The sequence below is a fragment of the Acomys russatus genome, chromosome 29 (assembly GCF_903995435.1).
Source record: "Acomys russatus chromosome 29, mAcoRus1.1, whole genome shotgun sequence".
NCBI lineage: Eukaryota > Metazoa > Chordata > Mammalia > Rodentia > Muridae > Acomys > Acomys russatus.
The window spans coordinates 6,487,410-6,512,063 of NC_067165.1; the positions used below are offsets into that span (position 1 = coordinate 6,487,410).

General features: G+C 49.3%; 1 protein-coding gene across 1 annotated transcript in view; it reads left to right on the top strand.

Moving 5' to 3' along the window:
- The first annotated feature begins 10,415 nt into the window (after positions 1 to 10,415).
- Slc1a7 (solute carrier family 1 member 7) overlaps positions 10,416 to 24,654 on the top strand; it is a 44,302-nt gene continuing 30,063 nt past the window's right edge. The window contains exons 1-2 of the mRNA XM_051171896.1: positions 10,416 to 10,580; positions 18,942 to 19,021. Of these exons, the coding sequence (XP_051027853.1) occupies positions 10,416 to 10,580; positions 18,942 to 19,021 (245 nt within the window). The remainder of the gene's footprint in view (positions 10,581 to 18,941; positions 19,022 to 24,654) is intronic.

Genomic DNA, 24,654 nt, shown 5'->3' on the forward strand with positions numbered 1-24,654 from the left:
AAAACAGGGCCATCCTAGAAGGAGAATGTTCTACCAAGGGATCAAATAATTTGCAAATTTTATAGAAATTGTCAACTTACAGCTCAGAGTGAGCTTGTCTCTCCAGCAATGTAGCCAACTCTAGTTTTATCCTGTTTATCTTACTTTGAATGAGGCTGAGCATCTTCACATGTGTTGAAAGGCCATCTGTCTTAGTTAGCTCTGAGTTTAAAGCCAGCCTGGTCTACAGAGCCAGAGCTACACAGAGAAACCCTATCTTGAAATAATCCAAAAATTAATAATAAGTATAAGAATATAAGTATTTAAAAATGTAAATCTATTTCGTTTTATGTGTACAGGTAATTTGCCTACATATATATCTGTGTGCCACATGCATACTTGGTGCCTGTAGAGACCAAAAGAGGGCACAAGGTCCTCTGGAGCTGGAGCTACAGACAATTGTGAACCTCCATGTGGGTGCTGGGAATGGAACCTGGGTCTTCTGGAAAAGAACCCAGTAATCATAACCACTGATGCATCTCCCCAACCCATGTATGGATATTTAACCTGCAAGTAGTATTTCTGTGCAACGCAAGTATGCCTGGTGCTCATAGAAGCCCCAAAAGAGTGTCAGATCCCCCAAGAACTGGCATTACAGTTGTGAGTGACCAGGTGGGTGCTGGGAATTGAATACTGTTCCTCTGAATGAGTAGCCAGTGCTCCTAATCACTTAACCATCTCTCCATCCCCTGAATATAAATATGCTCTTTAAGTATTAATTGCCTCAGCAATTAAAAGTATATGCTTCTCTTGCAAAGGGCCTGAATTCAGTTCCCAGCACCCACATGGGGTGGCTTACAACCACCTAGAACTTCAGCTCCAGAGACTCCAACACCCACTTCTGACCTCCCTCAACATAGACAGCTATGGTAACGTAGCTTTCCGCCAAGACACACATAATTAAAAAGTAAAAATAAGTCTAAGAAATAAAAAGTCAAGCTGGGAAGATGGCGCAACAGTTAAGAGCACTGGCTGCTCTTCCAAGGACCAAGGTTTGATTCCCAGCACCCACATGGCAGCTCACAACTGTCTGTAACTCCTGTTCCAGGAGACCTGACAATCTCGCATACAGACAGACATGTAGACAAAATACCAGTGCACATAAAAATTAATAAACAAAAGTTTTAAAAATTAATGGTATTTAAAATGACTATAAACTTATAGTAATAATGACAAAATGTCAACAATGGTATAGACACCACCCAATGGCAGACTCCAATGATGCACACTTAATTTTATTTCAGGGCAGCCATTTTAGTTTCCGTTGAAAAGGTAGATTTTTCAACTGTAGAAAAATTAAGTAACCTAAAGAAAAACAATATTAATTTTATACCAGCCTAACAAGGTTGGGTAAAGATGGACATTTTAAAAAGTAATGTTATGACAATTTGTAGAAGGATTATTAATGTGATAGGATGCAAAAAGTTAATATGGCAGCAGTTTATCTTTAGCCAAGCTAGTTACCCAAATAATTGACACGGAGAGACTATGATTTTATTTAATTAGCCTTGAGCACAATACTGAGTAATTATTACTCCAAATTAGACCTCCAAGATAATCTAACTTCCTCCCAAACAAATTCCCCATCACACTTGCATTTTTAACCATCTTCTGCCTCAGGGTCACTTCTCCTGATGCTTCCTTGTGGCTTAATCCTCTACTTACTTTCTTTCTCCTCCCCTCAAGGAACCTGGATGCCCCACCCTGTTTTCTCTATTGCTTAGCATTGATTGGTCAGTGCTTTATTGACAGGACAGAGAACAAATGGTGGGCATGTTTACACAAACTTGAGACAGGAGATACTTAGAATAAGCATTACAGCGCCACGTCTGGATTGAAACCAGATAGTGGGGTATAGAAACCAGCATTTGAATGAACAAGGTTAAATTGTCCACAGTGTGCAATAACGTGTCTAGGACAGCCAGGGCTACACAGAGAAAGCCTGTCTCGAAAAAACAAAAAACAAAAACAAAATAAAAAAATCAAACCCCAAATCTCATGTATGCCAGGCAAAGCCCTTCCACTAAACTACAGCTTTTAAAACAAGACAAGATAAAATAAGTCATAAAGGAGAGGACTGAAGCATTCACTTACATTAAAAGTTGTAACTTTCATATCTTTTTCATTATCATAACTTTAAAAGGCATTTAAAGCTAGATAAATGCATACAAGTGATAGTTAGCATGCAGATTATGAATCAACAAGAAAAGGCAACACTATTAAAACTGTTCAAAGGAAATTAATAGCATTTTCATCAACGATGAGGCACAGATGGCTCATTAGCATATTAAAATGTATTCAAATTTAATAATCAGGGAAATGCAAATTGTAAGCATGAATACTGTTGCTTCACATTGAACTGAGTAGCGAAAGTTAATGATTAATCAGTGCCAAATGTTGGTGAGTGTGTGGCTCCCATGGAATCTTCCATACATAGTGAACAAATATGTCAAATGGCAAAAATGACTTGGAAATGGTTGGCAGGGTCAGGTAATGCCAAACATCTGTAGCCCTTGTGACCTGGCAACCCATCACTATGTGGATAACCTAGAAGGACCAGCACATGTAAGTTAATTTTAGTGTTTACAGCAATGTTCAAAATTTGGGACACTGCCTACTTGGGGAAGGAAGAAATAAATATTTGAGATAAATACTTGAAATAATCACATGTGATGGCTAAGACTTAATTCTTTGTTTTGTTTTACTTTTCTGAGACAGAGTCTCACTCTGTAGTCCAGGCTGGCCTGGAACTTGCTGTGTAAACCAAGTTGGGATTGAACTTGTAATGATCCTCTTGCCTCAGTCTCTGGATTACTAAGCGGGCCACCCTTCCCTGAAAAGCCACCTGACTGTGGCTTCCCTAGATCACATTTAGAACTGAGCTCAAGATTTCTTGCATACTACACAAGTATACACACACACACACACACACACACACACACACACACACACACACACTAAATAAAATGTAATTAAAACATTTTAAAATGTATGCATGGCTGGCAAGTTGGCTCCTCCTGCTGTCAGGCCAGAAGACCTGCGTTCCAAACCTGGAACTCACATGGTAGAAGGAGTAAAATGACTTTTTCAGGATGTTCTCTGGTGCACATAAATGCTGTAGTGAGGACACACACACACACACACACACACACACACACACACACACACACACCAATAAAAAGATTTAAATGCACACAATACCCTGAAAAGCCCACTGTAAGGCACACTGCGGTGCGTCTACAGGTTCCTTATTCACAGCCTGATAAACTCACTATAATGTTAAGAATCTGTAAGCCGAATCCTCACACATGAGGGGCCATCCGTGTTACAGTGTCTCCTGTGCCTAGACAATGCCTGACACAGCAGTAAGATGACAAATAGTTACATGTACACAGGCAGTGCTTACTACGAGCTCACTGCTCTGAGTGTCACATGGGTGAGTTCACCTCTATATGCTAGGATGTCGTTATTTCTACGCTACAGATTTGAAAACTCAGCCCAAGGCACAGGGTAACTGTCCTAATTATCATTGTGAAGCACGTGCTTTCGGGCTGTGCTCCTGATAGCTGCCCACAGTGCAGGTGTTGGGTGAAGAATTCATGAGTGGGTCGGTTGTGGTGGCACAGGCCACCTGTGCTCCCACTGAAAGTTCCAGGCCAACCTGGAACACAGAGTGAGAACCCTGTGTCAAGGAAACCAAAATACAGAATAAATAAGTGTTCTGGTATGCAGAGGGACGGGCTAGAGAGGGAGAGCATTCCAGCCAGCACTTGGAGCAGATGGCCTTAGGGCTGGGCTCCACCATGGTTGCGGGTTCTGACATCCTCAACATGCCAGCCTTATAAACAGGGATGGTTTCCGTACTGTGTGATTTGTGCAGCCACAGAAGCCCTGGACTCAGAAGGGCCTCATGTTTGGCTTAATGCTCTGCCTTCATCTTAATTTGACGTTTGAACTTGTATTCTATACGTAGTGTGTGATGGGCCAGTGAGCCTGCCTGTGAACAGAGGGGATATTTGCCACACATGCCCAGTGGTGCCTCAGCCTTTCCAGTCTCACTCAGTGTCACACCCTGGGGGTGTGATCTGGGAAAGCACGGGAGCACAGCAAGATCCAAGCAAATTCAAAGGAAGCAAGTTACAGTCTGTGAGTAGGCAAGCAGGAGGCACTGACAGCCTCCAGGAACCCTGCTTTCCTCAAAGGAAGACTGCTTTTGCCCCCACCAAGGACAGAGCACGTCCTGTGAAACTCAGCCGAGGAACCTCACGTCCACTGTACTCACGTGCCTAATCCACAGTGACCGGCCACGTCGAGGACACCGGCTCCTCTCAGTCCTTCCCTACTCCTCAGTAGCCACAGCCAACAAACGCCTGTGCAGTGTGTCTCCCTGAACCATGAAATAGACGCAGTTTTGTGCTGTGTTTTCACCAGTCTGGTAAAAAGCAAAAATACATATGTGTGAGACACAAAACACAACCCATGATTTGATTTGGGTGATTCTGGGTTCTGAAGAAAACCTTAACAGGTGTGTGTGTGTGTGTGTGTGTATTTTTTTTTTTTTTTTTTTTTTTGACAAGGTCTACTTATGTAGCCCCAGCCGGCCTGGAACTCATTATGTAGACCAGGCTAGCTTCAAACTTGAAAAGATATTTCTCCCTCTGCCTCCTGGGTGCTGAGATTCAAGGCTTACCACAGCAAGGAGGCAGCTGTATATTTGCACTTGATACTGGCATTGCAAACCTGAGAGTGTGTGCCTTTAATCTTGGCACTTTGGGAGGCTGAGGCAGGAGGATTGCAAGTTTGAGGTTTGCCTGGGCTACAGTAGATCCTATCACAAAATGAAACAAACGGGAACAAAGCAAGAGAATTACATTAGGTAGCAAATAAAACCAGATGGCTAGTTGGGACCGTGGAAGCAGGCAAGCTGTTGTTTGTTTCCCTGCTTTGTGAGCGGAGACACGCTACACTGATTCTGCGCGTGTCTCCCGGCTCTGTGCCCCATAAGTTCTGTCATCTGCTCACATATAAATTTCCTTTTTAACCTATGCTAGTTTGATTTAATTATCTGTGACTTGATACCAAGAGTCCTGACTGGCTTTAAAACTTGCCCTGGGCCTGTGTTAGCTTTATATTTGACTTTAACCAACATATTCCAGTGAGAGGCAGTGTGGTACAGTGTAGAAACCAGGGGCTTTCATAAATAAGAAGGAGGAAGGCTCAGAGAAACTCACTAGCTTCGGGAACACCACACAGCATCCACAAGGAGTTGGGATTTGAACTTAGCTCATTGCCTCCACAGAATATTTGGTAGAATTCTCTAGAACTATGGACTGACTGCACAGTGCAGTATTGTGGCCACAAAGCCATTCAGTCCTTGAAGTATAACTCGTTTGACTGAGTATTTGCATATTTTGTTTATTTTACTTAATTTAAATAGTGGGGTTTGATGACACAGGCCTTGCGACCAGATTCTGGTCCAGTGACTTCTTCCATGGGTGCTGGCCCGCTGGCTCCCGGGAGGCCAGCCTTTCTGGCAAGTCCGGGTGATGGAGTTTGAGTGCCCACAGAGGCTTACACAGTGCTGACCTTGCTGGGGATCAGGCCTGACTTCCCTAAGACAGGGCAGGAAGGAGATGGCAGGTGCAGGTGTGAGTCTTCCACCAAATCTCTTCCCTCCATCTGGTGAGACCAGTGAGGCGGGTAGGGCCCTCCACAGAGGTTAGCCGGTCTCCAGTGATGAAGGACACCAGGAATTCACGCTGGCGGGATTGGCTGCCCACAGCAACCTTCCCGGAAGGGCTCAGCCCCTGGCAAGCTGGGGAGGTGAGCTGGGGAGAGGCAGGCGCCTCTGGTATGTCTCTGGAAAGCTGCCAACAAACCCAGAGCTGTCATCACCCCAACCCACCCAGGGGCCGGAACAGCTCAGCTAAAGCATCTTGACACCTGCCGGAAGGGGCCAGGTCCCAGTCCCTGAAGCTGCAAGCTCTCCAGCTTGGCCGAGCACTTTGTTCTCTCCCTGCCCCCACCCCGCCCCAGCCACGCCTTTTTCAAAGCAGTCTCTTCCCTTGCACCCCCTCTGGCTTCCTGAGGTTAAAGCAAACATGCTTTTGTTTGTTTGTTTGTTTGTTTGTTTGTTTTCATTTTTCTTTCAAGACAGGGTTTCTCTGTGTAGCCTTGGCTGCCCTGGACTCACTTTGTAGACCAGGCTGGCCTCGAACTCACAGCGACCCGCCTGCCTCTGTCTCCCGAGTGCTGGGATTAAAGGCATGCACCACCACGCCCGGCTGTTTTGTTTTGTTTTGTTTTGTTTTAACAGCATCTTATGCAATGTAGGGTGGCCCCTGACTCCCTAAGTGCACAATCCAGCTCCACAGCTGGACCTTTAACTTCAGCAAGCTGTCAGCTGGACCAGAGTGAAGAACCCGGGTAACTGTCTTAGCAGCATTTCCCCAACGTGTTTGCTTTATATGATTATTATCTTAGTTAGGGTTTTATTGCTGTGAAGAGACACCATGACCATGGCGTCACTTATAAAGGAAAACATTTCACTGGAGCTGGCTTACAGTTTCAGAGCTTTAGTCCATATCATCACGGCGGGAAGCACTGGGGCAGATATGATGCTAGAGTTCTGCGCCCCCCCTCCCCCAGAGACAGGGTTCCTCTATGTAGCCTTGGCTGTCCTGGACTAGCTTTGAGGACCAGGCTGGCCTCGAACTCACAGCGATCCGCCTGCCTCTGCCTCCAAGTGCTGGCATTAAAGGTGTGCGCCACCACGCCCGGCCGAGTTCTACCTTTTGATCCACAGGCAGAGGAAGGAGACTGTATGCCACACTGGCTGTAGCAGGAACACCAAGACCTCCAAGCCCACCCCCACAGTGACACACTTCCTCCCCCAAGGCCACACCCACTCCACCAAGGCCACACCTCCTAATAGTGCCACTCCCTATGGGGGCCATTCCTATCCAAACTATTATAATCATGGAAACAGTTTTGCATATTTAGTCATAGTGTAAAAGACTATTGATCTGTGGGTCAAAGTGATTTATTAAAGGGTTCTAACGCAGGTGCCTTTCTGTTTAATTCAAAGCCGTCTGTAGTAAGCACATCATCAGTCATTCACACTTCACTGTGAAGTAGTTCCTTTTCTTGGAGGGTCTCTGAGGCCAGACTGTGTCTGGCACACTGTTCTGTCCCCAGTACCCACAGAGATAGCACACTATGCTAGCATAAACATCTGCTTGCTGAAGAGAGTGGGAGCTGGGAAGAGATCTGGAATATCGGGGAGAGGCAGGTGGCCCAGGGGGTTAGAGTGTGGAGGGATGGGGTCAGCGGCAATTGTAGGGGTGGGGTGGGGGGGGGTGGGCAGGGGAAGTGGAAGGGGATGTTCTGGAAACAAAAGTCTTAGAGCCAGAGTGGAAAGCAAGCTATGCCCACTCTGCAGCACAGCTCAGGGTGGGCCTAGATATTGTTTAAAACCTACCCTGAGTCTACCCAAGATTCCCCAAGCAACAGTTAACCACCTGGTAACCTGGAACATGAGGCATTTGAGGCATTTGTTGGCGCTGAAGGTGGATTAGGGAGCTTTGAGCTTTAAGGGAGTGGGAGGAAGATATCTCTCAGACTGATGGGCACCTCACCTCCTCTCCTGCCACCAAGTAGCTGCCCAGAAGGAGGGGCTTCCGCCTGCTCTGTGCATATGTGCTGTCTTTAGAAAGCACAGGACTGAGGGTGAGGGCACAAGCTGGTTCAGTTGGGACCAGAATCTGTCTCTTTACCATCATGGCAGCAGGGCCTGTGCCCGGCTTCCTCACCCTATCCTCCTGGCCACTTGTCAGGAAGAGGCAGCCACCGTGTGTGTGTTTGTGTGTGTGCATTTGTGTGTGCGTGCGCACCCCACACCTGTCACATCCCCACCTCCACAGCAGCCTGCTCCCTGCTGCCGCCTGATGGGCCTGACTGGCCCTAGTGAGATTACAGATGTCCAGTGACACAGGCAAGTTAATTCCCTCTGGCTTAAAGGGCAGGCCAGGCCACAAGCAAGACTGGAAGGAATCTCCTTTGAGGTGCTATGTGATGATGCTTCCAACCACGGTTGCTGCTCAGCACCTAGAGCTGCCCGGTACCCTAACTTATCTACCCTGGCTGGGTGCTATCATCGCCTATGTTTTATAAGTTGGGATACTGACGTAGAATGAGATGAAATGGTTTGTCCAGGGTCACACAGCTGGCGAGTAGCAGACCTGGGTCTCAAATGCAGATCTCCTGGGTTTTGCCATCTTTAAAAATAAGCAGGCCTCGGTGCCTTAAACCTAGTCAAAGGCATCTGGGTGTGGTGGCGCACGTCTATAATTCCAGCACTCAGGGAGGCAGAGGCAGATGGATCTCTGTGAATTCGAAGCCAAATAATCTACAAATTGAGTCCAGGACAGTGAGGGCCACACAGAGAAACCCTGTCTCGAAAACAAAACAAAACAAAACAAAAGACAAACAAATAAACAAACAAAAAGCTGGCCAAAGGCCTGTGGCTGGGGAAGTCAGGGACCCTGTTGGGGTGAAGATCTATTATTTTGCTAGACCGGCCTGTTGTTAAACTGCCTTCTTGAAAGCTTTGTGTATCCCCATTGTCAACCTTAGTCAGAGAGACTTCTTGCAGTGGGCAGTGGTTGATGTATGACTGACTGCTCATCATGCTGAGGGTGAGTGACTGTTGAGTGCTTCACCCTAAATGGGACTTTTAGATCAACCCCTAAAGGCTCGGGGCCATCCTAGGAGAGGAGACAGAAAGAATGAAAGCTGAAGGGGAGGGGAGGGGGGGCTCCCTCTTCTGGACATTGGCCATTGCACTCATGAGTCCACAACAGTTGTGGCTGTCCCCATAAGGGGGACACAAGATCAAGCTGGTCAGCACGGATGGGGGAGGGGCCTATGAGCTCCACCCCTAGCAATTGTGGCAGCTCCTGATCGCGCACGGACAGCATTAACTGCCCTCTGGCCTATTTAAAGAAGGAGAAGGCAATGAGAAGACGGAAGGGGCACGTGCTGGGGAGGGTCCAGGAGGAGCTGTTGTTGTGGGCAGATGTTGTTAAGTCTCAAACCAGGACAAATGGCTGAGATGCCTATTGACATATCAGAGAGGTCCCTGGCCCCCACGTCCTCCCAGCATCCCTCAGTCCCGACCTGTTACAGGGCCCTCCTGGCTGGCACACCCTGTCCCCAACCCTGAACTCTTCAGCCTAGGGACTGGGCTGCCCCTTCCCCTATATCCTCTGGCCCCTATATAACTCAGCCACTTTGGCTACACCAGTCTCTTGGCCAGGCCACTGTCTTGGTCAGGCCACTCCTCCACTGCTCTCCCTCGCCCCTCTCTCCTCACACAGCCTGGTCACTATGGCCCTGGTCACTCACTCTGGGCTCTTCCTTATGTCTCTGACTGTTTTCTCCCTCATATTTACAACAAACCTCCACCATACCTAAGGCCTCCTTTTTAGGTCATGTTCTTCTTTTAATTCTTTTTATTTACTCCTTTTTTTTTTTTATCCATTCAGATGTGATCAAGATATATTGTATATATGTATAAAAAAGAATAAACAAAAATATGTTGAAACAAATAAATAAACAAACAAACAAATAAATAAATATCAGTCCCTGAGGGATGTAGGGTGAGTGATCATGGGCTTGAAGCATCCCGGAAGAAAGCTCACTCACTTCCTGTTGACCTTAGGCTGGATTCAGGGCAGCTGAATCTAAATCCCGCCGAGTGCTACCTGACCCCACTCTGTCCAGTGCCAGCTCAGTGACTGTGCTGCGGGACTCACGCTCTCAGGGTCTGACATGGAGACTGGAACCCAGACACAAGCTGGTGGTGTTGAGTCCCTGTTACTGGCAGTAGCACCCAGGGTAAGCCTGGCCACAGTGTTCATTCCTCCCACAGACACCTCTGAAGCTGCACCAGCAAAGTGACACGTTCACACTGCCTACTCCTGGGGCCGCCATTAGCGTGAATCAGGCTTGTAGGACAGCCATGGAAGGCCCATTCAACACCTACTGAAGTGGGCAGTGGCGGGCACCTCTTTCGGAAATGAGGTGGGGGTGACACGCCTCTGCTTCCTGTCATGGTTTCTTGTCTCCTCCCCTCTTCAAGAGAAGCAGTTGGCTTTGAGGACTAGACACCCCAACCACGTGGCCTGCTCTAATTTCCCAGGCCCTAATCTGCTTCCAGCTCCTAATAATGCAGCTGGTAATAGGATTGTGGCTTCCCTTTGGGTGGCTGCACAGGCCATGGCTGTAAGGCTGACGTTAGGTGCTCAGCACACTGTTCACCTGTGAGGAGAGAGGCTTGTGCCTCCAGCCCAGACCTGAGACACATCCTACAGTGCATGGAATGGTGCCAACAGGCTGGCCTCAGCATGGCGCTGGGCGCTGTCCTGGCTCGAGGCCGGGCAGTGTGTAAACACAACGGGCTCCTCATCCTGTCAGTGCTGTCTGTCATCGTGGGCTGCCTCCTTGGCTTCTTCCTCAGGACCCAGCACCTCTCGCCACAGGTCAGGACCCCAGGGTCTGTGGGTGTGTGGGGCGGAGGCTCCTAATATCACTACAGTAGGTGAGCCAGGCCGCTGCTCTGGGTCCCAACATCCTCATCTACACGGTGGGTGTGAAAAGCACCTACTACTATGGGATGTCTGCAAAACGGCTGCCAAAGTGGCAACAAAACCCCAAAGCCAGCACAGTAAGGTGGTCAGGGACAAAGGGACACCAGTGCAATAGCACAGGGTTAGGAGCAAGGATAGGGAGATCAGGGGTGTTCAGAGAACACCCACTACCTGTCCGTCATGATCAGGGTCCGGTAGTGGTTTCCTGTGCAGCAGGACCAACAGAATAACGCTCAAGGGTGTGTGACGTTGGGGAGCAATGGATCAAGCCTTTTATTTGGAGGGGGGCTGTTGGGATGTACAGTGAGGATAAGGGGCTGCAGCGCAGGGAGCGAAAGCTGAAAGGTTCCCATCACCAGGCACGGGCTTGAGATGTCTGTGGAAAACCGTGGAAGCGAAAGGGAAGGGAGACTGGGCAGCTCAACGCTTTGGAGAGATCGCTGGATGGGGTGGTAGTGGGTCAGGTGGGAGTAACTGCAAGGGAACGAGTGACACTGGGCTGACTGGGACGGTGTGAGGACAGTGCTCCTGTAGAAGAGACTTCAGGAGGTGTGGCTGGTGGGAAGTGGGAGGCAGATGGTGAAGTAGACAGGCTGTGGCGGAAATGCATCGTCTGGAAAAGACATGGAATGAGGAAGACACTGGAACATCATGGATGCCTGGTCCAACAAGGAAGAGACAATTCAGGGCCATGGAGGCAGGTGTCAAGACACTCTGGCCCCACTGGGGAGACAAACCTGAACTCCCCCATGCAGCAGAGACAGCTGGGGTGCACAGCCCAGGCACAGGGGGGCACAGGTCAGTGGGCAGGAAACATCTCAGAGGAGACGTCAAGAGTGAAGCCCTTGCCTAGTGCAGGCAAAGGATCCAATATTGAGAAGAGGGAAAGAGAAAGTGGATCAGATCTCGGGTGAGGGGATTCTCACTAGACCCACTCGTAGGGTTTTGGTTATGGCTGCACCATGGAGGCTCACTGAAAAGAAGGCTCTGAGGAGTCTGTCTTCAGGAGAGTCTGTCGGTGGGTCCCTGAAGAGTTCAGACCCCATAGATTCTTTACCCTTCAAGTCACCAGTATATCACACTGTCTCCGAAGCTGGAGGCAGGCTTCAGATGCAGATGCAAATCTTCCATTAATGGGACGATGTTCCCTCCCCTGGTGACCTAGCAACCCTGCCTACCGCCTTAGAAAGCAGCAAGGACTCGGAAAGCACAGGACCCTGACACCCAACCTCACAGTGGCTGTGCTAAGCCCTTGCTCCGCTTTGGACTCACTTTCCTTATCTGTGGAGTAAAGGGAGCACATGCGCCTTCTAGAATTGTCGAAGGAAGCAAAGAGCTGCAATGTCTGGCATACAGTAGGAGCTTATTGACTGTCACTTCACCTCCTCTCTTGTCTCCCTGCCAAAGTCTGTCTGTGATGGTTAGTCTTGACCATTCTGATTTAGAATCACCATGGAAACACATCCCTGGGGAAGTGTATGAGGCCAGCTCCAGAAAGGTTTTACTGAAGAGGGAAGGTCCACCTAGTGGGCAGCACCATCCAATCCCATAGGTGGGGGCCCTGGAATAGATACAAGGAGAAAGCAAGCTGGGCACCAGCATCTGTCTCTCGCTGCAGCATCCGTCCCTCACTGCAGCTTCCTGACTCTACAGAGTGACCAGCTGCCTGGTGTTCTTGCTATGATGCCTTACCCCAGGAAGTACCCTCGTCTTTCCTCCAATGCACCTTCCTCCACTGCTGGCTGCCTGTTCCAAGCTCTTCAAACCCATGTCTGTTTCTCCCACAAGACTGGGTCTGCCAAGCCAGTCAGGATTTTTCTCTCTCTGTGTGTGTGTGTGTGTGTGTGTGTGTGTGTGTACACATGTGGAAGTTGCATAGCAATTGCAGGAGTAAGTTCCATCCTGGACTCAGATTGTCAGGCTCTTACTGGCTGCACGGATTTTCTTGAACCCAAGACATGAGCCTCAAGTTGTGTGAGGCATAAACACCATGGACACGGCCCAAATGGAACTCGTCAATTTGCACTCAGGTTCCTAAGCAGCAACTGTCTCCTGCAGGAAGATTATTTTGTGGAAACAAATTGGAATGCCTGTTAGTAAAAGCTGTATCATCTGGGGCCTCCTGTGTCAGAGCTGCCCCAACACCACCGCCACCATCTTCCTGGTTGTGCAAATACGTCAGGTCTGGACTAACCTACCAGACACACTGAAGGAGAGCGTGCATGGGCTCTGAGAACATTCATTTGGCAGGAAATGGCTTCCTGAGCATTGTCCTCCGAAATCCAGGATTTTTCTGTTGTGTCTCTTTGCCTGTGACTCAGACAGCAAACCCTTCCAATTGTTTGAGCTTACGCAACAGGCAGAAATCATAAACAATTTGGAAAATGATAGAGTGCTCTGTTTGTGAAAAGAAACTCACAAAATTAATGTGATCTTACCTTTGGGTCTAAATAATTCATTGAAAAATGGAGACATTTTGAGACTTTCACTTAAGCCATGAGGATTTATAGCTATGTTTATTTCTTTTCCTTCCTGGGAGTCTAATGACATTTTTTAAAATTATGTTTATTTTGTGTGTATGTGTGTGTGCATAAGCATGCATCTGCTCACAGGCACGTGCAAACACACACACACACACACACACACACACACACAGTGCACACATGGAAGTCAGAAAACATCGTTCAGGGGTGAGTTCACTCCACCAAGAACTGAATTTAAAAGACTGTCAGGCTTGGCAGCAAGCTCTTTCACCTGCTGAGACGTCTCATCAGCCATGATGGAATATTTTCAAAGATACAAACTACTCAAACCGGAGAGAAGGTAGAAAGAGTCATTGAGAAAAACGCTGGTTAGACAGTACAGGCAGTGGATGGATGGAGCCGGGCAATCCCACTTAGTAGGGTCTGGAAGGCTGGCATCATGACCCACGAGGGCAGACATTGAGTAGCTTTACTCCAAGAATTCCAAAGGGTCTGATGCTGAAGGGAAAATCAGGGAAGAAGGATGAAGGTGACAGTAGGCACTCAGGCCCCAGAGCTCTCCCAGGCCACGTGGTCAGAGGGCTCCTATCTCTATTGTGTCCAGCTCTGGCCTGCACAGGGTCCAGAGATACTTGCCTCTGGGACATCTCCTCAGGCACATCATGCCCACCTGTGTGGGGTGACAGAGGAGCAGCAGGGAGGTACATGCTCGCAGTGATCTGTAGACACTGGTGCTCTTGGTGCCTCCTCCCCGGGAGAACCCGGGACAGCTGGCAGCCGGACATCGGCACAAGGCCTCTTGTCAGAGCCTCATAGGAAAAACCTATGAATTCTTTGAGAAAAGAGGCTCCTGTCCCCTCCCCACAGGTCACACCCTCTGTGGCAAGACCAGGAGCTAGGACTCTATGCTTGCCTATGAGCAGAGGTCACTAGAAATGTGAGAAAAACTGCAAATGTCAAACCAGAGACCAAAGGAAGAGAAAAGAGGGTCTGTGGAGACTCCTAAAATTCTTAAGGGCTGGAAGTGGTGGTGCACACCCTTCACTCAGGTGCTTGGGAAACACAGACAGGCGAATCTCTGTGAGTTCTAAACCAGCTTGGTCCGTAAATCAAGTTCCAGGTCAGTCAGAATTACATAATGAATCCCTTTCTCAAAAAATTCACTTCTTAAGCTCTTTGAAGACATGAGAGACAGTGTAGCTGTCATAAAACAGACTAGGGGCTGTCAAAATGGCTCCGCAGGTTAAAAAAATGCAATTTTTAAAAACTGGGAAATAGGGGTAGTAGTATAGATTAATGTTACTGTGTGCTTAGGATATACAAAGCCATAGGTTCCAGTGCCAGCACCACAAACACCAAACACTTTGTTTGTTTGTTTGGTTGGTTGGTTTTTTGAGACAGGAATTCTCTGTGTAGCCTTAGCTATCCTGGAGCTTGCTCTGTAGTCCAGCCTGGCCTTGAACTCATGGAGATCCGCCTGCCTGTCTCGAGAAGTGCTGGGATTAAACGTGTGCGCCACCACTACCTGGCCTTTAGTTGGGTTTTTATTGCTGTGATAAAAACCACAACCAAAAGCAAGTTGGGAAGGAAAAGGTTTATTTAAGCTTACAGTCGCAGCCCATGACAAAAAGAAGCCAGGGCGGACACTGAAGGAGGGAGGCAACCTCGAAGCAGGAGCCAAAGCAGATGTGCCCGCTGCGGAGCCCTGCTGCTCGCAGGATTCCTCAGTATGTCTTCTTACACAGTCAAGTCTGCTGCTGCCCGGTGGTGGTGGGGGGGATGGGGGGGTTGGAGGAGGTGGGAGGTGGGGGTTGGGGGATTAGGGGGGTGGGGGTGGCACCACTCACAAGGGCCTGTGTACTCCCACATCAGTCAATTCAGCAAGAAAATCCCCCTAGACTTGGTTCAGGCCCATCTGATGGAGGCATTTTCTCAACTGAGGTTTTTCTTCCCAGATGACCCTGGCTTGGGTCAAGTTGACAAAAAACTAACCAACGCAGACGCTAAAAAGAGGGAACAACCAATCATAAAAAAGAATACTTGGAATTAAAAAACAAAAAACAAAACAAAACAAAAAAACCAACCAATATCAAAATTCCAGTAACTTGGAAGGAAGTGTAGAAATCTAACAAAGCAGGCCAGGCGTGGAATCCCAGCATTCATCGGGCAGAGAAAGTGTTGAGTTCAGGGTGAAAGCCGAGAAAATTCACTTCAGACACAGAAGCTTAAAATGAAAGCTTTATTTTCTGAGCTCAGGGAGGCGGCACGTTCGGAATCTGAATAGGGTTCTTGAGGGGAAGTTGTATTGCATATTTAAAGGGTGAAAACTACAATTAGCTCACACAGGGGGTGGATGGTGGAACAGGGTGGTCAGCTCTGACTCGAGTTATTTTGCTAACAAGAAGTTCTAGCGAACCTTGAACGTATGCCTGGTTAGTTTGGGGCAGCTGGGCTTGTGGTTGGGGAATTTTTGCAAATTAATAAGGCCATAGGGTATGTTGAGCATAAAAATAGCTTATGATCAACCTGGCCTTGTATAGAGATTCACTTTGCATCAGCAAGGAGCTGAGATGATGGGGCCTGAAATAAAAATATCTATAGTTATGCTACCCAAAAGGAGCAGGCAAACAAAAGGTGGATCTCTGTGAGTTCGAGGCCAGCCTGGTCTACAAATCAAGTCCAGGACAGCCAAGGCTACACTGAGAAACCCTGTCTCAAAAAAAAGAAAAAAAAGGGACTGGAGAGATGGCTCAGAGGTTAAGCGCCCCGGCTGCTCTTCCAAAGATCCTGAGTTCAATTCCCAGCAACCACATGGTGGCTCACGACCATCTACTATGCGATCTGGTGCCCCCTTCTGGTACGCAGGCATACATGCAGGAAGAATACTGTGTAAATAAATCTTTTTTAAAAAAGGAATGTCAAATATAACCAGATTGTTGTCAGAGGGGAGCGTGGGACCGAGGCAGTTTAAGCGAAGGACTCAGAAGTTGCCCCCTGCACCTTTTCTCAGGAAGCCACCAAAGATGTTCCTGCAAAATAAGGACAGAAACCAGGAAAACAAATGACTCAAGAAACACTGGGTCCCATGCAGGATGAATCCCGTAAGGGAAGCCATGAGGCCAGGACAGCAGCTGGGCCTGGAGAACAAGCCCACCCCCTCTCCCAACCCATAATAGGGTGGTGGAAAGCTGCTGGCCTGAGGTCCAGATGAGACAAAAGGGACCCGATGGGCTTCTGTTGGAGGAAATGCTTGCTTAGATGTTTTAATAGATAAAAAAACATTTGGAAGTAATTAATGAGAGGCCCAAAGAAAACAAAGCAAATAAAAAACAGCCAAATATTAATTTCGGGGACAAAATGTAAGTTATATATGTAACAGGCTGCAAGGATGCTGTTTGTCTCATCAGTGAACATTTTGACAATTAAGACGTTGGTAACCTTGGGCCTGTGAGATGGCTCGGCAGGTAAAAAGTGCTTGTCAGGCTAGCCCGACCACGTGAGTTTTATTCCCCGGGCCCATGAGAGAAGGAAAGAAGCAGCTTCCATAAGTTATCCTCTGACCACTGCTTATGTGCGTGTGTATGCACACATGCACACAAGAGCCCAGGTTTAATCTCCAGTACTATATACATCCAAAGATACAGACAGGGTGCGGGATGAGTGCATTTTTATGAGATTTTTTTTTCCTGGCGTATTGGAAATGGTAGCATAATGGCCGTAGGAGGCCCAGCGCTCCCTCCTGCACATCACTATGTGACAAGTCACCTCCTCTCCCCCGGGTCAGCTTCCTTGTCTATGGCACAAGTGGGCTGCATGGGATCCAGGCAGCACCACGGTTCTATGGGCTGGGCCTTTCCAAAGCTTGAGACAATTGACACACCATTATGTCTAGCTCTGTTTTTTGTTTGGTTGTTTTTTTGTTGATTGTGTTTTCTTTGAGACAAGGTCTCATGATGAAGCCCTGGCTGGCCTGGAACTCACTACGTAGACCAGGCTGCCCTTGAACTCACAGAGATCGGCCTGTCGATGTTATCAAAGATGGGTACGACCACACCCAGCTTGGAGCTAGTTTTTAAGATAGTTTCAGGCACCAGTATGTAACGTGTATGGTGTCTGCCGATCCTTCAGCCTTCGTCACCCACATCCTCCCTCTCTGGAAAAAGGATCCCTGTCAAGGCTTGCCAGAAACAGAAAACCTGAAGTCAGGCCTTGGAAACAGTACCCCGGCTGTGTCAGAATCTCAGACAAACCACGAGTTGTTTTGTAGAACAAGAAAAGGACAAAATGTTGCTATCATCCAGAGGGCACCCTTAACTGCTCGCCGCAGCTATGCTGCCTCTTGTTGGGTTCCGCTCCTGTGGCTTCCCAGCGGGAAGCAGCTGTGGGAGGCTGGTAGGGGCTAAGCCAGGTCCCAGAAGCCCTCATAAGCTAGGCTCATGCTGACCCTCAAGGGTCAATTAAAGAAGCAAGTGACAGCGATGGCAGGAAGTAAAGGCTGACTCCGTGTTGCCCCGTTGGGAAAAGGATCCGAGAGGCTCATGGCCTCTAGAGCCACCTTCACAGTCCTAGCATGAAGGTTGCAGAGGAAACAGAGGACAAGAGGAGGTACCCGGGGCTGGAGAGATGGCTCAGTGGTTAACAGCACTGCCTGCTCTTCCAAAGGACCTGGGTTCAATTCCCAGCACCCACATGGCAGCTCACAACTGTCTGTAACACCAAAATCTGACACCCTCACACCAATGCACATAAGTTAAAATTAAATTTAAAAAGTTAAAATTAAATAAAAATATTTTTTTAAAAAAGTCTTTAAAAAAAAAAAAAGAGGAGGTACCCACGGATAAGTGGTCCTGGCTGTGTTCCTACTATCAGCGACCACCGTTGTCTTGGTTCCTTTTTTCTTTCTCAAAGCGGTCTGACAAGTCATCAGAACTGTGCAAAAGCCCCCTGTGGGAGACAAGTTCTTTTTCCAGTTGGCACCAGACTTCAGCCCTTTACGCCCAACACGAGGCTCCTGAGGAAATTCCAATTCCCTGGGGTGTCTGTTTCAATGGTATGATAGCCACGGAGGGACACGTATCCTTTTCGGATAGCTTCATCTCTACCAGGATGGTCACAAGCTATCTGGACAAGGATACAGTGCCTACGGAAGGCCCACAGAGGGTGCTTTACACTGAGCCCTGCTTCTACCTCCAAACCCGGTATTTCTCAGGGGTAAGCTAGTGGAGGGAATCTTACTGGCTCTCCAGAAGGCTGTGGCTTATTGGTCAATCCTCTCATTGACTAGACTGGGGCCTTGTCTATGACAGGAAGCGCGCTTAGTCCATTTTGGGGGACCCCAGTGTGGTGCCTGACCTAGTGTGGGTTACAGAGACCCCTAATGTCTGTCACATACTGATAATGGAGCAGACTTTACCCCAGGGATGGATGGGTGGATGGATGGTGCTGACGGAGAAAGCTGCACCAGGTGTGATGCCGAAGTGCTCCCTCGTGTGAGGTGCCAAGTGCTTGTGCACAGTCTCTCAGCTGAGCCTCTCAACAGCTCTAGGAAGTAATTATTATCCTCCTGCTGGAGAGAAGGAAACATAGGCCACCAGGCCGGTTAAGAAGGAGGGCACCATCGGGACCCAGGTTGTTTAGCTCCAAACCAGTTTCTTCTCCCTGGCTCCTGGCACCTGGACAGAGTGCAGACCAGACAGCATGTTGAAGACGGTAAGGACGATGCCATCTGAGGTCTGGTCCTCCTGCTCTGACCCAGATCTTGTGTTTTCAGGAGATTAGCTACTTACAGTTCCCTGGAGAACTCTTAATGAGGGTGCTGAAGATGCTGATCCTCCCACTGGTGGTCTCCAGGTGAGAGGTGGGGCAGGGGGAGCAGGGGAGGGCACAGGGCTCTGACGGGTGGGCTTCAGGTGAGAGGAAGGGTGGGGGGAAGGCATGGGACTCTGCTCCAGGGCCTGCCTCCCTGGCTCTCCGCTATGGAGGAGCTGGCCTCTTCTGGTGAGGTGAAGACAGTGCTTCTAGCCAGGGCACCAGTCAGCTTCCTCTGCCACCTTCTTCCGGAAGCCTTCCCTGACTCCTCAGTCCACACCAAGTATTGCCTCCTTTCTTTTATTTTTTAGATCTCTTAATTTGTTATTATGTATACAGTGCTCTACCTGCATGTACACATGCCCACCAGAAGAGGGCATCAGATTACATTATAGATGGTTGTGAGCCACCATGTGGTTGCTGGGAATTGAACTCAGGGCCTCTGGAAGAGCAGTCAGTGCTCTTAACCTCTGAGCCATCTCTGCAGTCCTGGTTATAGTTTTTATTTGAAGTATCCACACACACCCCCAACCCATGTGTTGAAGATTTGGTCCCAGGGCAGCAGTGTTCAGACCTGGAGGCCTTTGGGCAATGAATGGACCGTGGGGCTCCGTCCCACACGTGCCCTCGCCATGATGCTCTCCTCACCGCAGGCCCAGTGACCAAAACCTCTGAAATGGGGAAAACCATACTGTTGTCAAGCTGACTCTCATGGGTGCGCTGCCACAGTGATGGCGAGGTACAAAAGGCCAGATGACCTCACTCAACCATGAGGTAAAGAATGGCCCAAAGCCGAATACTCGGCTAATGAGTCAGCAGCTACGTCAGCACTCCTGCGCATGTCTGCCGGGCACTCAGCCCTGCGGTGGGTACTGCAGATCCAGAACTTAGTCTCTGAACTCACGGGCTCTAGGCAAGACTGGCCAGGGAAACGCAGTTCCTCAGAAGCTAAGGAAGGGAGACGGGCTCCCTTCTGGGTGGCTTTTGGTCCCTTTGCTGTGCGTCTACTGCCCTTGCTGCCTGAGCAGGTAGTCAGAGCACAGACATCACCCAACACAGACCCTATAATGAGATCGGAGTTCCAACCTGCTTTGTCCCTTGACTTAAGAAACCTAAGTCCCCCCCCCCACCCATCTCCCCCACGTGTCCTGTAAGATCCCTTCCCACGGCCTGTGCTCCTAGTGACATGTGTCTATCCATCCTCCCTTCCAGCTTACTCTCTCCACTAGACCAGAACATTCCTCCTGCTGGACCTGGAATGTTGTCTTAGCTTGAGAAAAGCCAGTGTGTTCATGATCTCTTTGTTTACCATGCAGTCAGGGCTGGTACAGGACGACCGTGCCACTGAGAAATGGACATGCTTTAGCGCTTCCTACTAAGGGACAATGAGACCTTTGTGGGGGGAGATGATGACGTATTGCCTTTTTTTGTTTTTGTCTTGGTCTGGAGCTCAAGCCCAGGGTCCCACGAAGACTAAACAAGTTGTTAATACTAACTCACACCCAAACCCCCGCAACGACACACTCCTGATCCGCAAGTGTCTCCTCCTTGAGCCCTTCCTCTTTAATTCTTTTTGTTTGTTTGTTTGTTTGTTTGTTTTTCGAGACAGGGGTTCTCTGTGTAGCCTTGGCCATCCTGGACTCACTTTGTAGACCAGGCTGGCCTCGAACTCACAGCGATCCGCCTGCCTCTGCCTCCCGAGTGCTGGGATTAAAGGCGTGCGCCACCATGCCCGGCTCCTCTTTAATTCTTAAACATCATCCATCATCTGTCCTCCATCTACGCTGTCTCCGAGCGAGCAGCCAGTCCTGGGCTGCTGTCCTTGCCCTAAGGAGCGCCACTCTGGAGCCATGTGGGTGGTTCCAGGCACGGCAAGCCAGAAGCTGTTCTAACCAGCGCGAATGCCTGGACTTCCCCCACCAGAACTGACCAGGAACTCGAGGCAGGTTAAGGTTTCAAAGCCTTTTAAACACCTGACTGTTTGGGGGTCCAGCCTCCCTCCAGCTGGGTAGCTAAAGAGCCTGGCTTGGGGCTGCTTGCTGCACCTCCACACCAGGGACTCCTGGCTGTGCCCCTGCAGTCAGCAGCTTTCTATGGCATCTGCCTCAGGGAAGCAGAGGGTCCAGCCAGCTTCCAGCCTTACTGCTGACTTCTGCTTCATCTCCAGGGCAACCTGCTGACTGGAACCACACTGGCCAGATCACTACTAAGCATGCCACATGTCCTTGTGTCTTCCCACCTTCACTTATGCTGCCCCAAGACCCTCTCTCTCTTGTTCTTTTCATTTAAAATCTCTCCTGCACTCAAGCTCACTCCTATCTGGGAAATCCTCCAGGCGTCTTATTTGTTGGTAGCTATGGGTGACGACCTGTGTCTTCTTCCTGTCACGTTGGTAACCCTGGATGTGTCAGACCCACCAGCTAAATGAATTTTCAGTCACATCTGGCATGACTCATTCTGAGACCTGGGTGCCTTTTCTTTTTCTTTCTTTCTTTCTTTTTCTTTTCTTTTCTTTTCTTTTCTTCTTCTCCTCCTCCTCCTCCTCCTTCTTCTTCTTCTTCTTCTCCTCTTCTCTCTCTCTCTCTCTCTCTCTCTCTCTCTCTCTCTCTCTCTCTTTTTTTTTTTGGCTTTTTGAGACAGGGTTTCTCTGTGTAGCCTTGGCTGTCCTGGACTCGCTTTGTAGGCCAGGCTGGCCTCGAACTCACAGCCATCCGCCTGCTTCTGCCTCCTGAGTGCTGGGATGAAAGGGGTGCACCACCACACCCGGCTCTGGGTGCCTTTTCAAAGCATGGTGACAACATTCAAGCGAGCATTCCTCCCTGGAACAGCCCTTCATCCCAACAAGGAGTGGCTCATTGGCAGTGTTCTTCCATGAGAAGATTTGAGTGCAAGGTCCTGGGAGGACTGGGCATGTTTCCTTGTCCTTCACACTGACTTCCACCTGGGATGCTTGTTGAAGCAAACATAGAGAGAGGCATGACAGTGAGAGACGGTTGCCCTTGTGGGGGGGGGGCATCCATCACCTGGGAGGGGATAGAGCAGGGACGTCCAGTGACAGTAAGGTGAGGCCAGTGGGGCTTTGTTGGCATCCATCTGCCATCCCTCTACAATCCGGTATCTCCTAATTCTCAAGCCTCCTTTGTTCAGAATCTGCTCCAACCTAGCCCAGGTGAATGCAGCCTGCTCATAGCAGTCTGTGGCTGTGGGGATCACTGTGAGGAGCCGGTCGGGGAAGCTGGGATCTTGCATAGGGGTCCAGGCAAAAGCAGGACCTTTGGGGTCGCTCATTAGATGTGTGTGCCCTGCCTCTCAGTCGGTATTTATTTGGCGCTTTGGGTGTGAAATACATGCCAGTGAGTGTGTGTGGAAGTCAGAGGTCGGTTCCCTCCTTCCAGGGTGTAGGTTCTAGGTTGCCAGTCTGGTGACAGCCATCTTTAGTCCTTGAGCCATCTCACTGACCCTAGGTGGGCATGTGTCACCCTGCTTACGGGGCTGCTGTGACAAGGCGTAGACCTGGCACAGCCCAGTGAGAGATGTGTGTTGCACACTTGTTCATAACTTACTAAAGTGTCTCCAAGGCCGTTCGTGACCCCTCTACCTCTGTTTTTGCTGTCGGGGCTCATAGCACCGACAGCATACATGTCACCTCCCCTGGGAAATCCTCCTTGACAGAGACACTGATACAGCTGTTCACGCTGCTCTGAACCTCCCAAGTGGCACACGCACGTCTCAGTGGTCTCACCATGGTTCAGTCATGGCACCCTGAGCCACTCCTTGTGTTTCCTGAACTCTCGAGCCACTGTCTCGTGTTTCCTTCTTCTCTCACGATCCTCTGATCCAGCAGTCTTCACCAGTCCCCAGCTCCTGAGGACACCCCTTGCTCTAAGTCGGTAGGTGACAGAGCGAGCAACTTCCCTGGCAGCTGGGAAAACAAGTTAGTGTCTTCTTCAGCCTCCTTTGTCTGTTATATGCAAAGTCCGAGTCTGATTAGGCCCCTCATCTCAGTATCTCTGTGTCCCACAGGGTCCCAGCCTCTTCTCACCTGGGGGTTCCCCTGTAGAAGAATCCACTCCCACGCTCCCTCAAGCCATGGGTAGAAACTGGTTCCTTGCAGCTATTTGCCTGAGGGCCCCGCTTCTGTTTTTGTTTGCGTGCTTGTTTTATGACTCACTGTTCAAGCAAGCTCTGGGACACAGCAAGTTCCCATGCCTGTTAGAAAAGTAAAGAGTCATGGGAAAGCATTTCACAACATTTGAACTTTTGGGCCGGTGTGATAACTCACCCCTGTAATCCCAGTACTGGGAAGGCAGAAGTAGGCAGAGCTCTGTGGAGTTCCAGGATGGCCAGGGCTATTACACAGAAAAGCCCTGTCTCGAAGAGTTATCTTTTATTTACATTGTTACTATTTTGGAGGCAAGTCACATGTATCCCAGGCTAGCCTCAAACTTCTGATCCTCCTGACTCTACCTCCCAAATGCTGGGATTCCAGGCACATGCTGTCATGCCCTGCTCCCCTCCACCCCCTCGCAAGACAGGGTTTCTCTGTGTAGCCTCGGCTGTCCTGGACTCGCTTTGTAGACGAGGCTGGCCTTGAACTCACAGAGATCCATCTGCCTCTGCCTCCCCAGTGTTGGGATTATTATCACTGTCATTAAAATGTTTGTCCTTACTCCTCATAGTGACTTCACCAGCTCTAGAGTGTGGCTCTCAGTCAATTGGTGCAGAAGACCAGCATTGCCCAGACCCCAGAGCTGATCAGATCAGTCCACTAACACTGGCAAGAGGTGACCAGACAGCACCTAAAGGGGCAGTGTGTTCCTCTGTAGAAATGAACACGCGTGGTCAGGAGGACACAGCCATGACCTCTGGCCAGAGGTTGTCCCTCACAGGCTTGCTGTGTGTTGAGAACACCCAGTGGTTAATCTGTTTGCTGGAAGGACAGTTGAATCATTTGTTATACAACCAGAGTGACTTGGGGCTTTCTGTGCTCTGTGTCTGAGGCTCCACCTACCTGGTTTCAGCTGCAGACCTAGTGTGTATGTATTTATCTAGAGGGAATTCAATTCCATGTTCTCCGAAGGTGGGAGATCCCTTTAAAGGGCTCTACCCTCGCCCCCTCACCCCTTGAAGGGGACCTCCACTCTGCTCCCAGCAATCCTCTGAGTGCCAGCAGTTCTGGAGGCTGAGGCGCTGAGAGGCCATTCTTAGTGGTTTCCATGTTTGTGCTATCTGGTGTTCACCCAATGCTTGCAAGATTGGAGCCCTGTGGGGTGAACTTAGACCTCCTGGGCCTCCCTAGCAACTTAAGCCTGTTCAATTGGGCTTTCTTTACTGACTGAAAACCCCTAGTTCAAGTGAAGCCCAGCTTCCTGCTCTTGGGACCTCCACCCGGGGAAGCCAAGGTCAGCTTATTTCACTCAGCAAAAGCTTCCTAGTAGCTCAGGAGTGGTTGTGTGGCTGTGCAGCTGTTAGCCCAGGGCAGTGGGGCCTTCTGCATTCTGTCTCCCTGAATTGCAGGACATATGGCCCTGCTCCAGCCACAGAGATGCTGTGGCCTCTTTCTGGCTCACACCCAAGCACTCACCCTTCATTCTTCTTCAGACTCCTCAGCATGCCCTGAGGTTCACACCCTGGGCCTTGAGCCTCAGTTTCCCCTTTCCTTCAGGTTTTCCCTG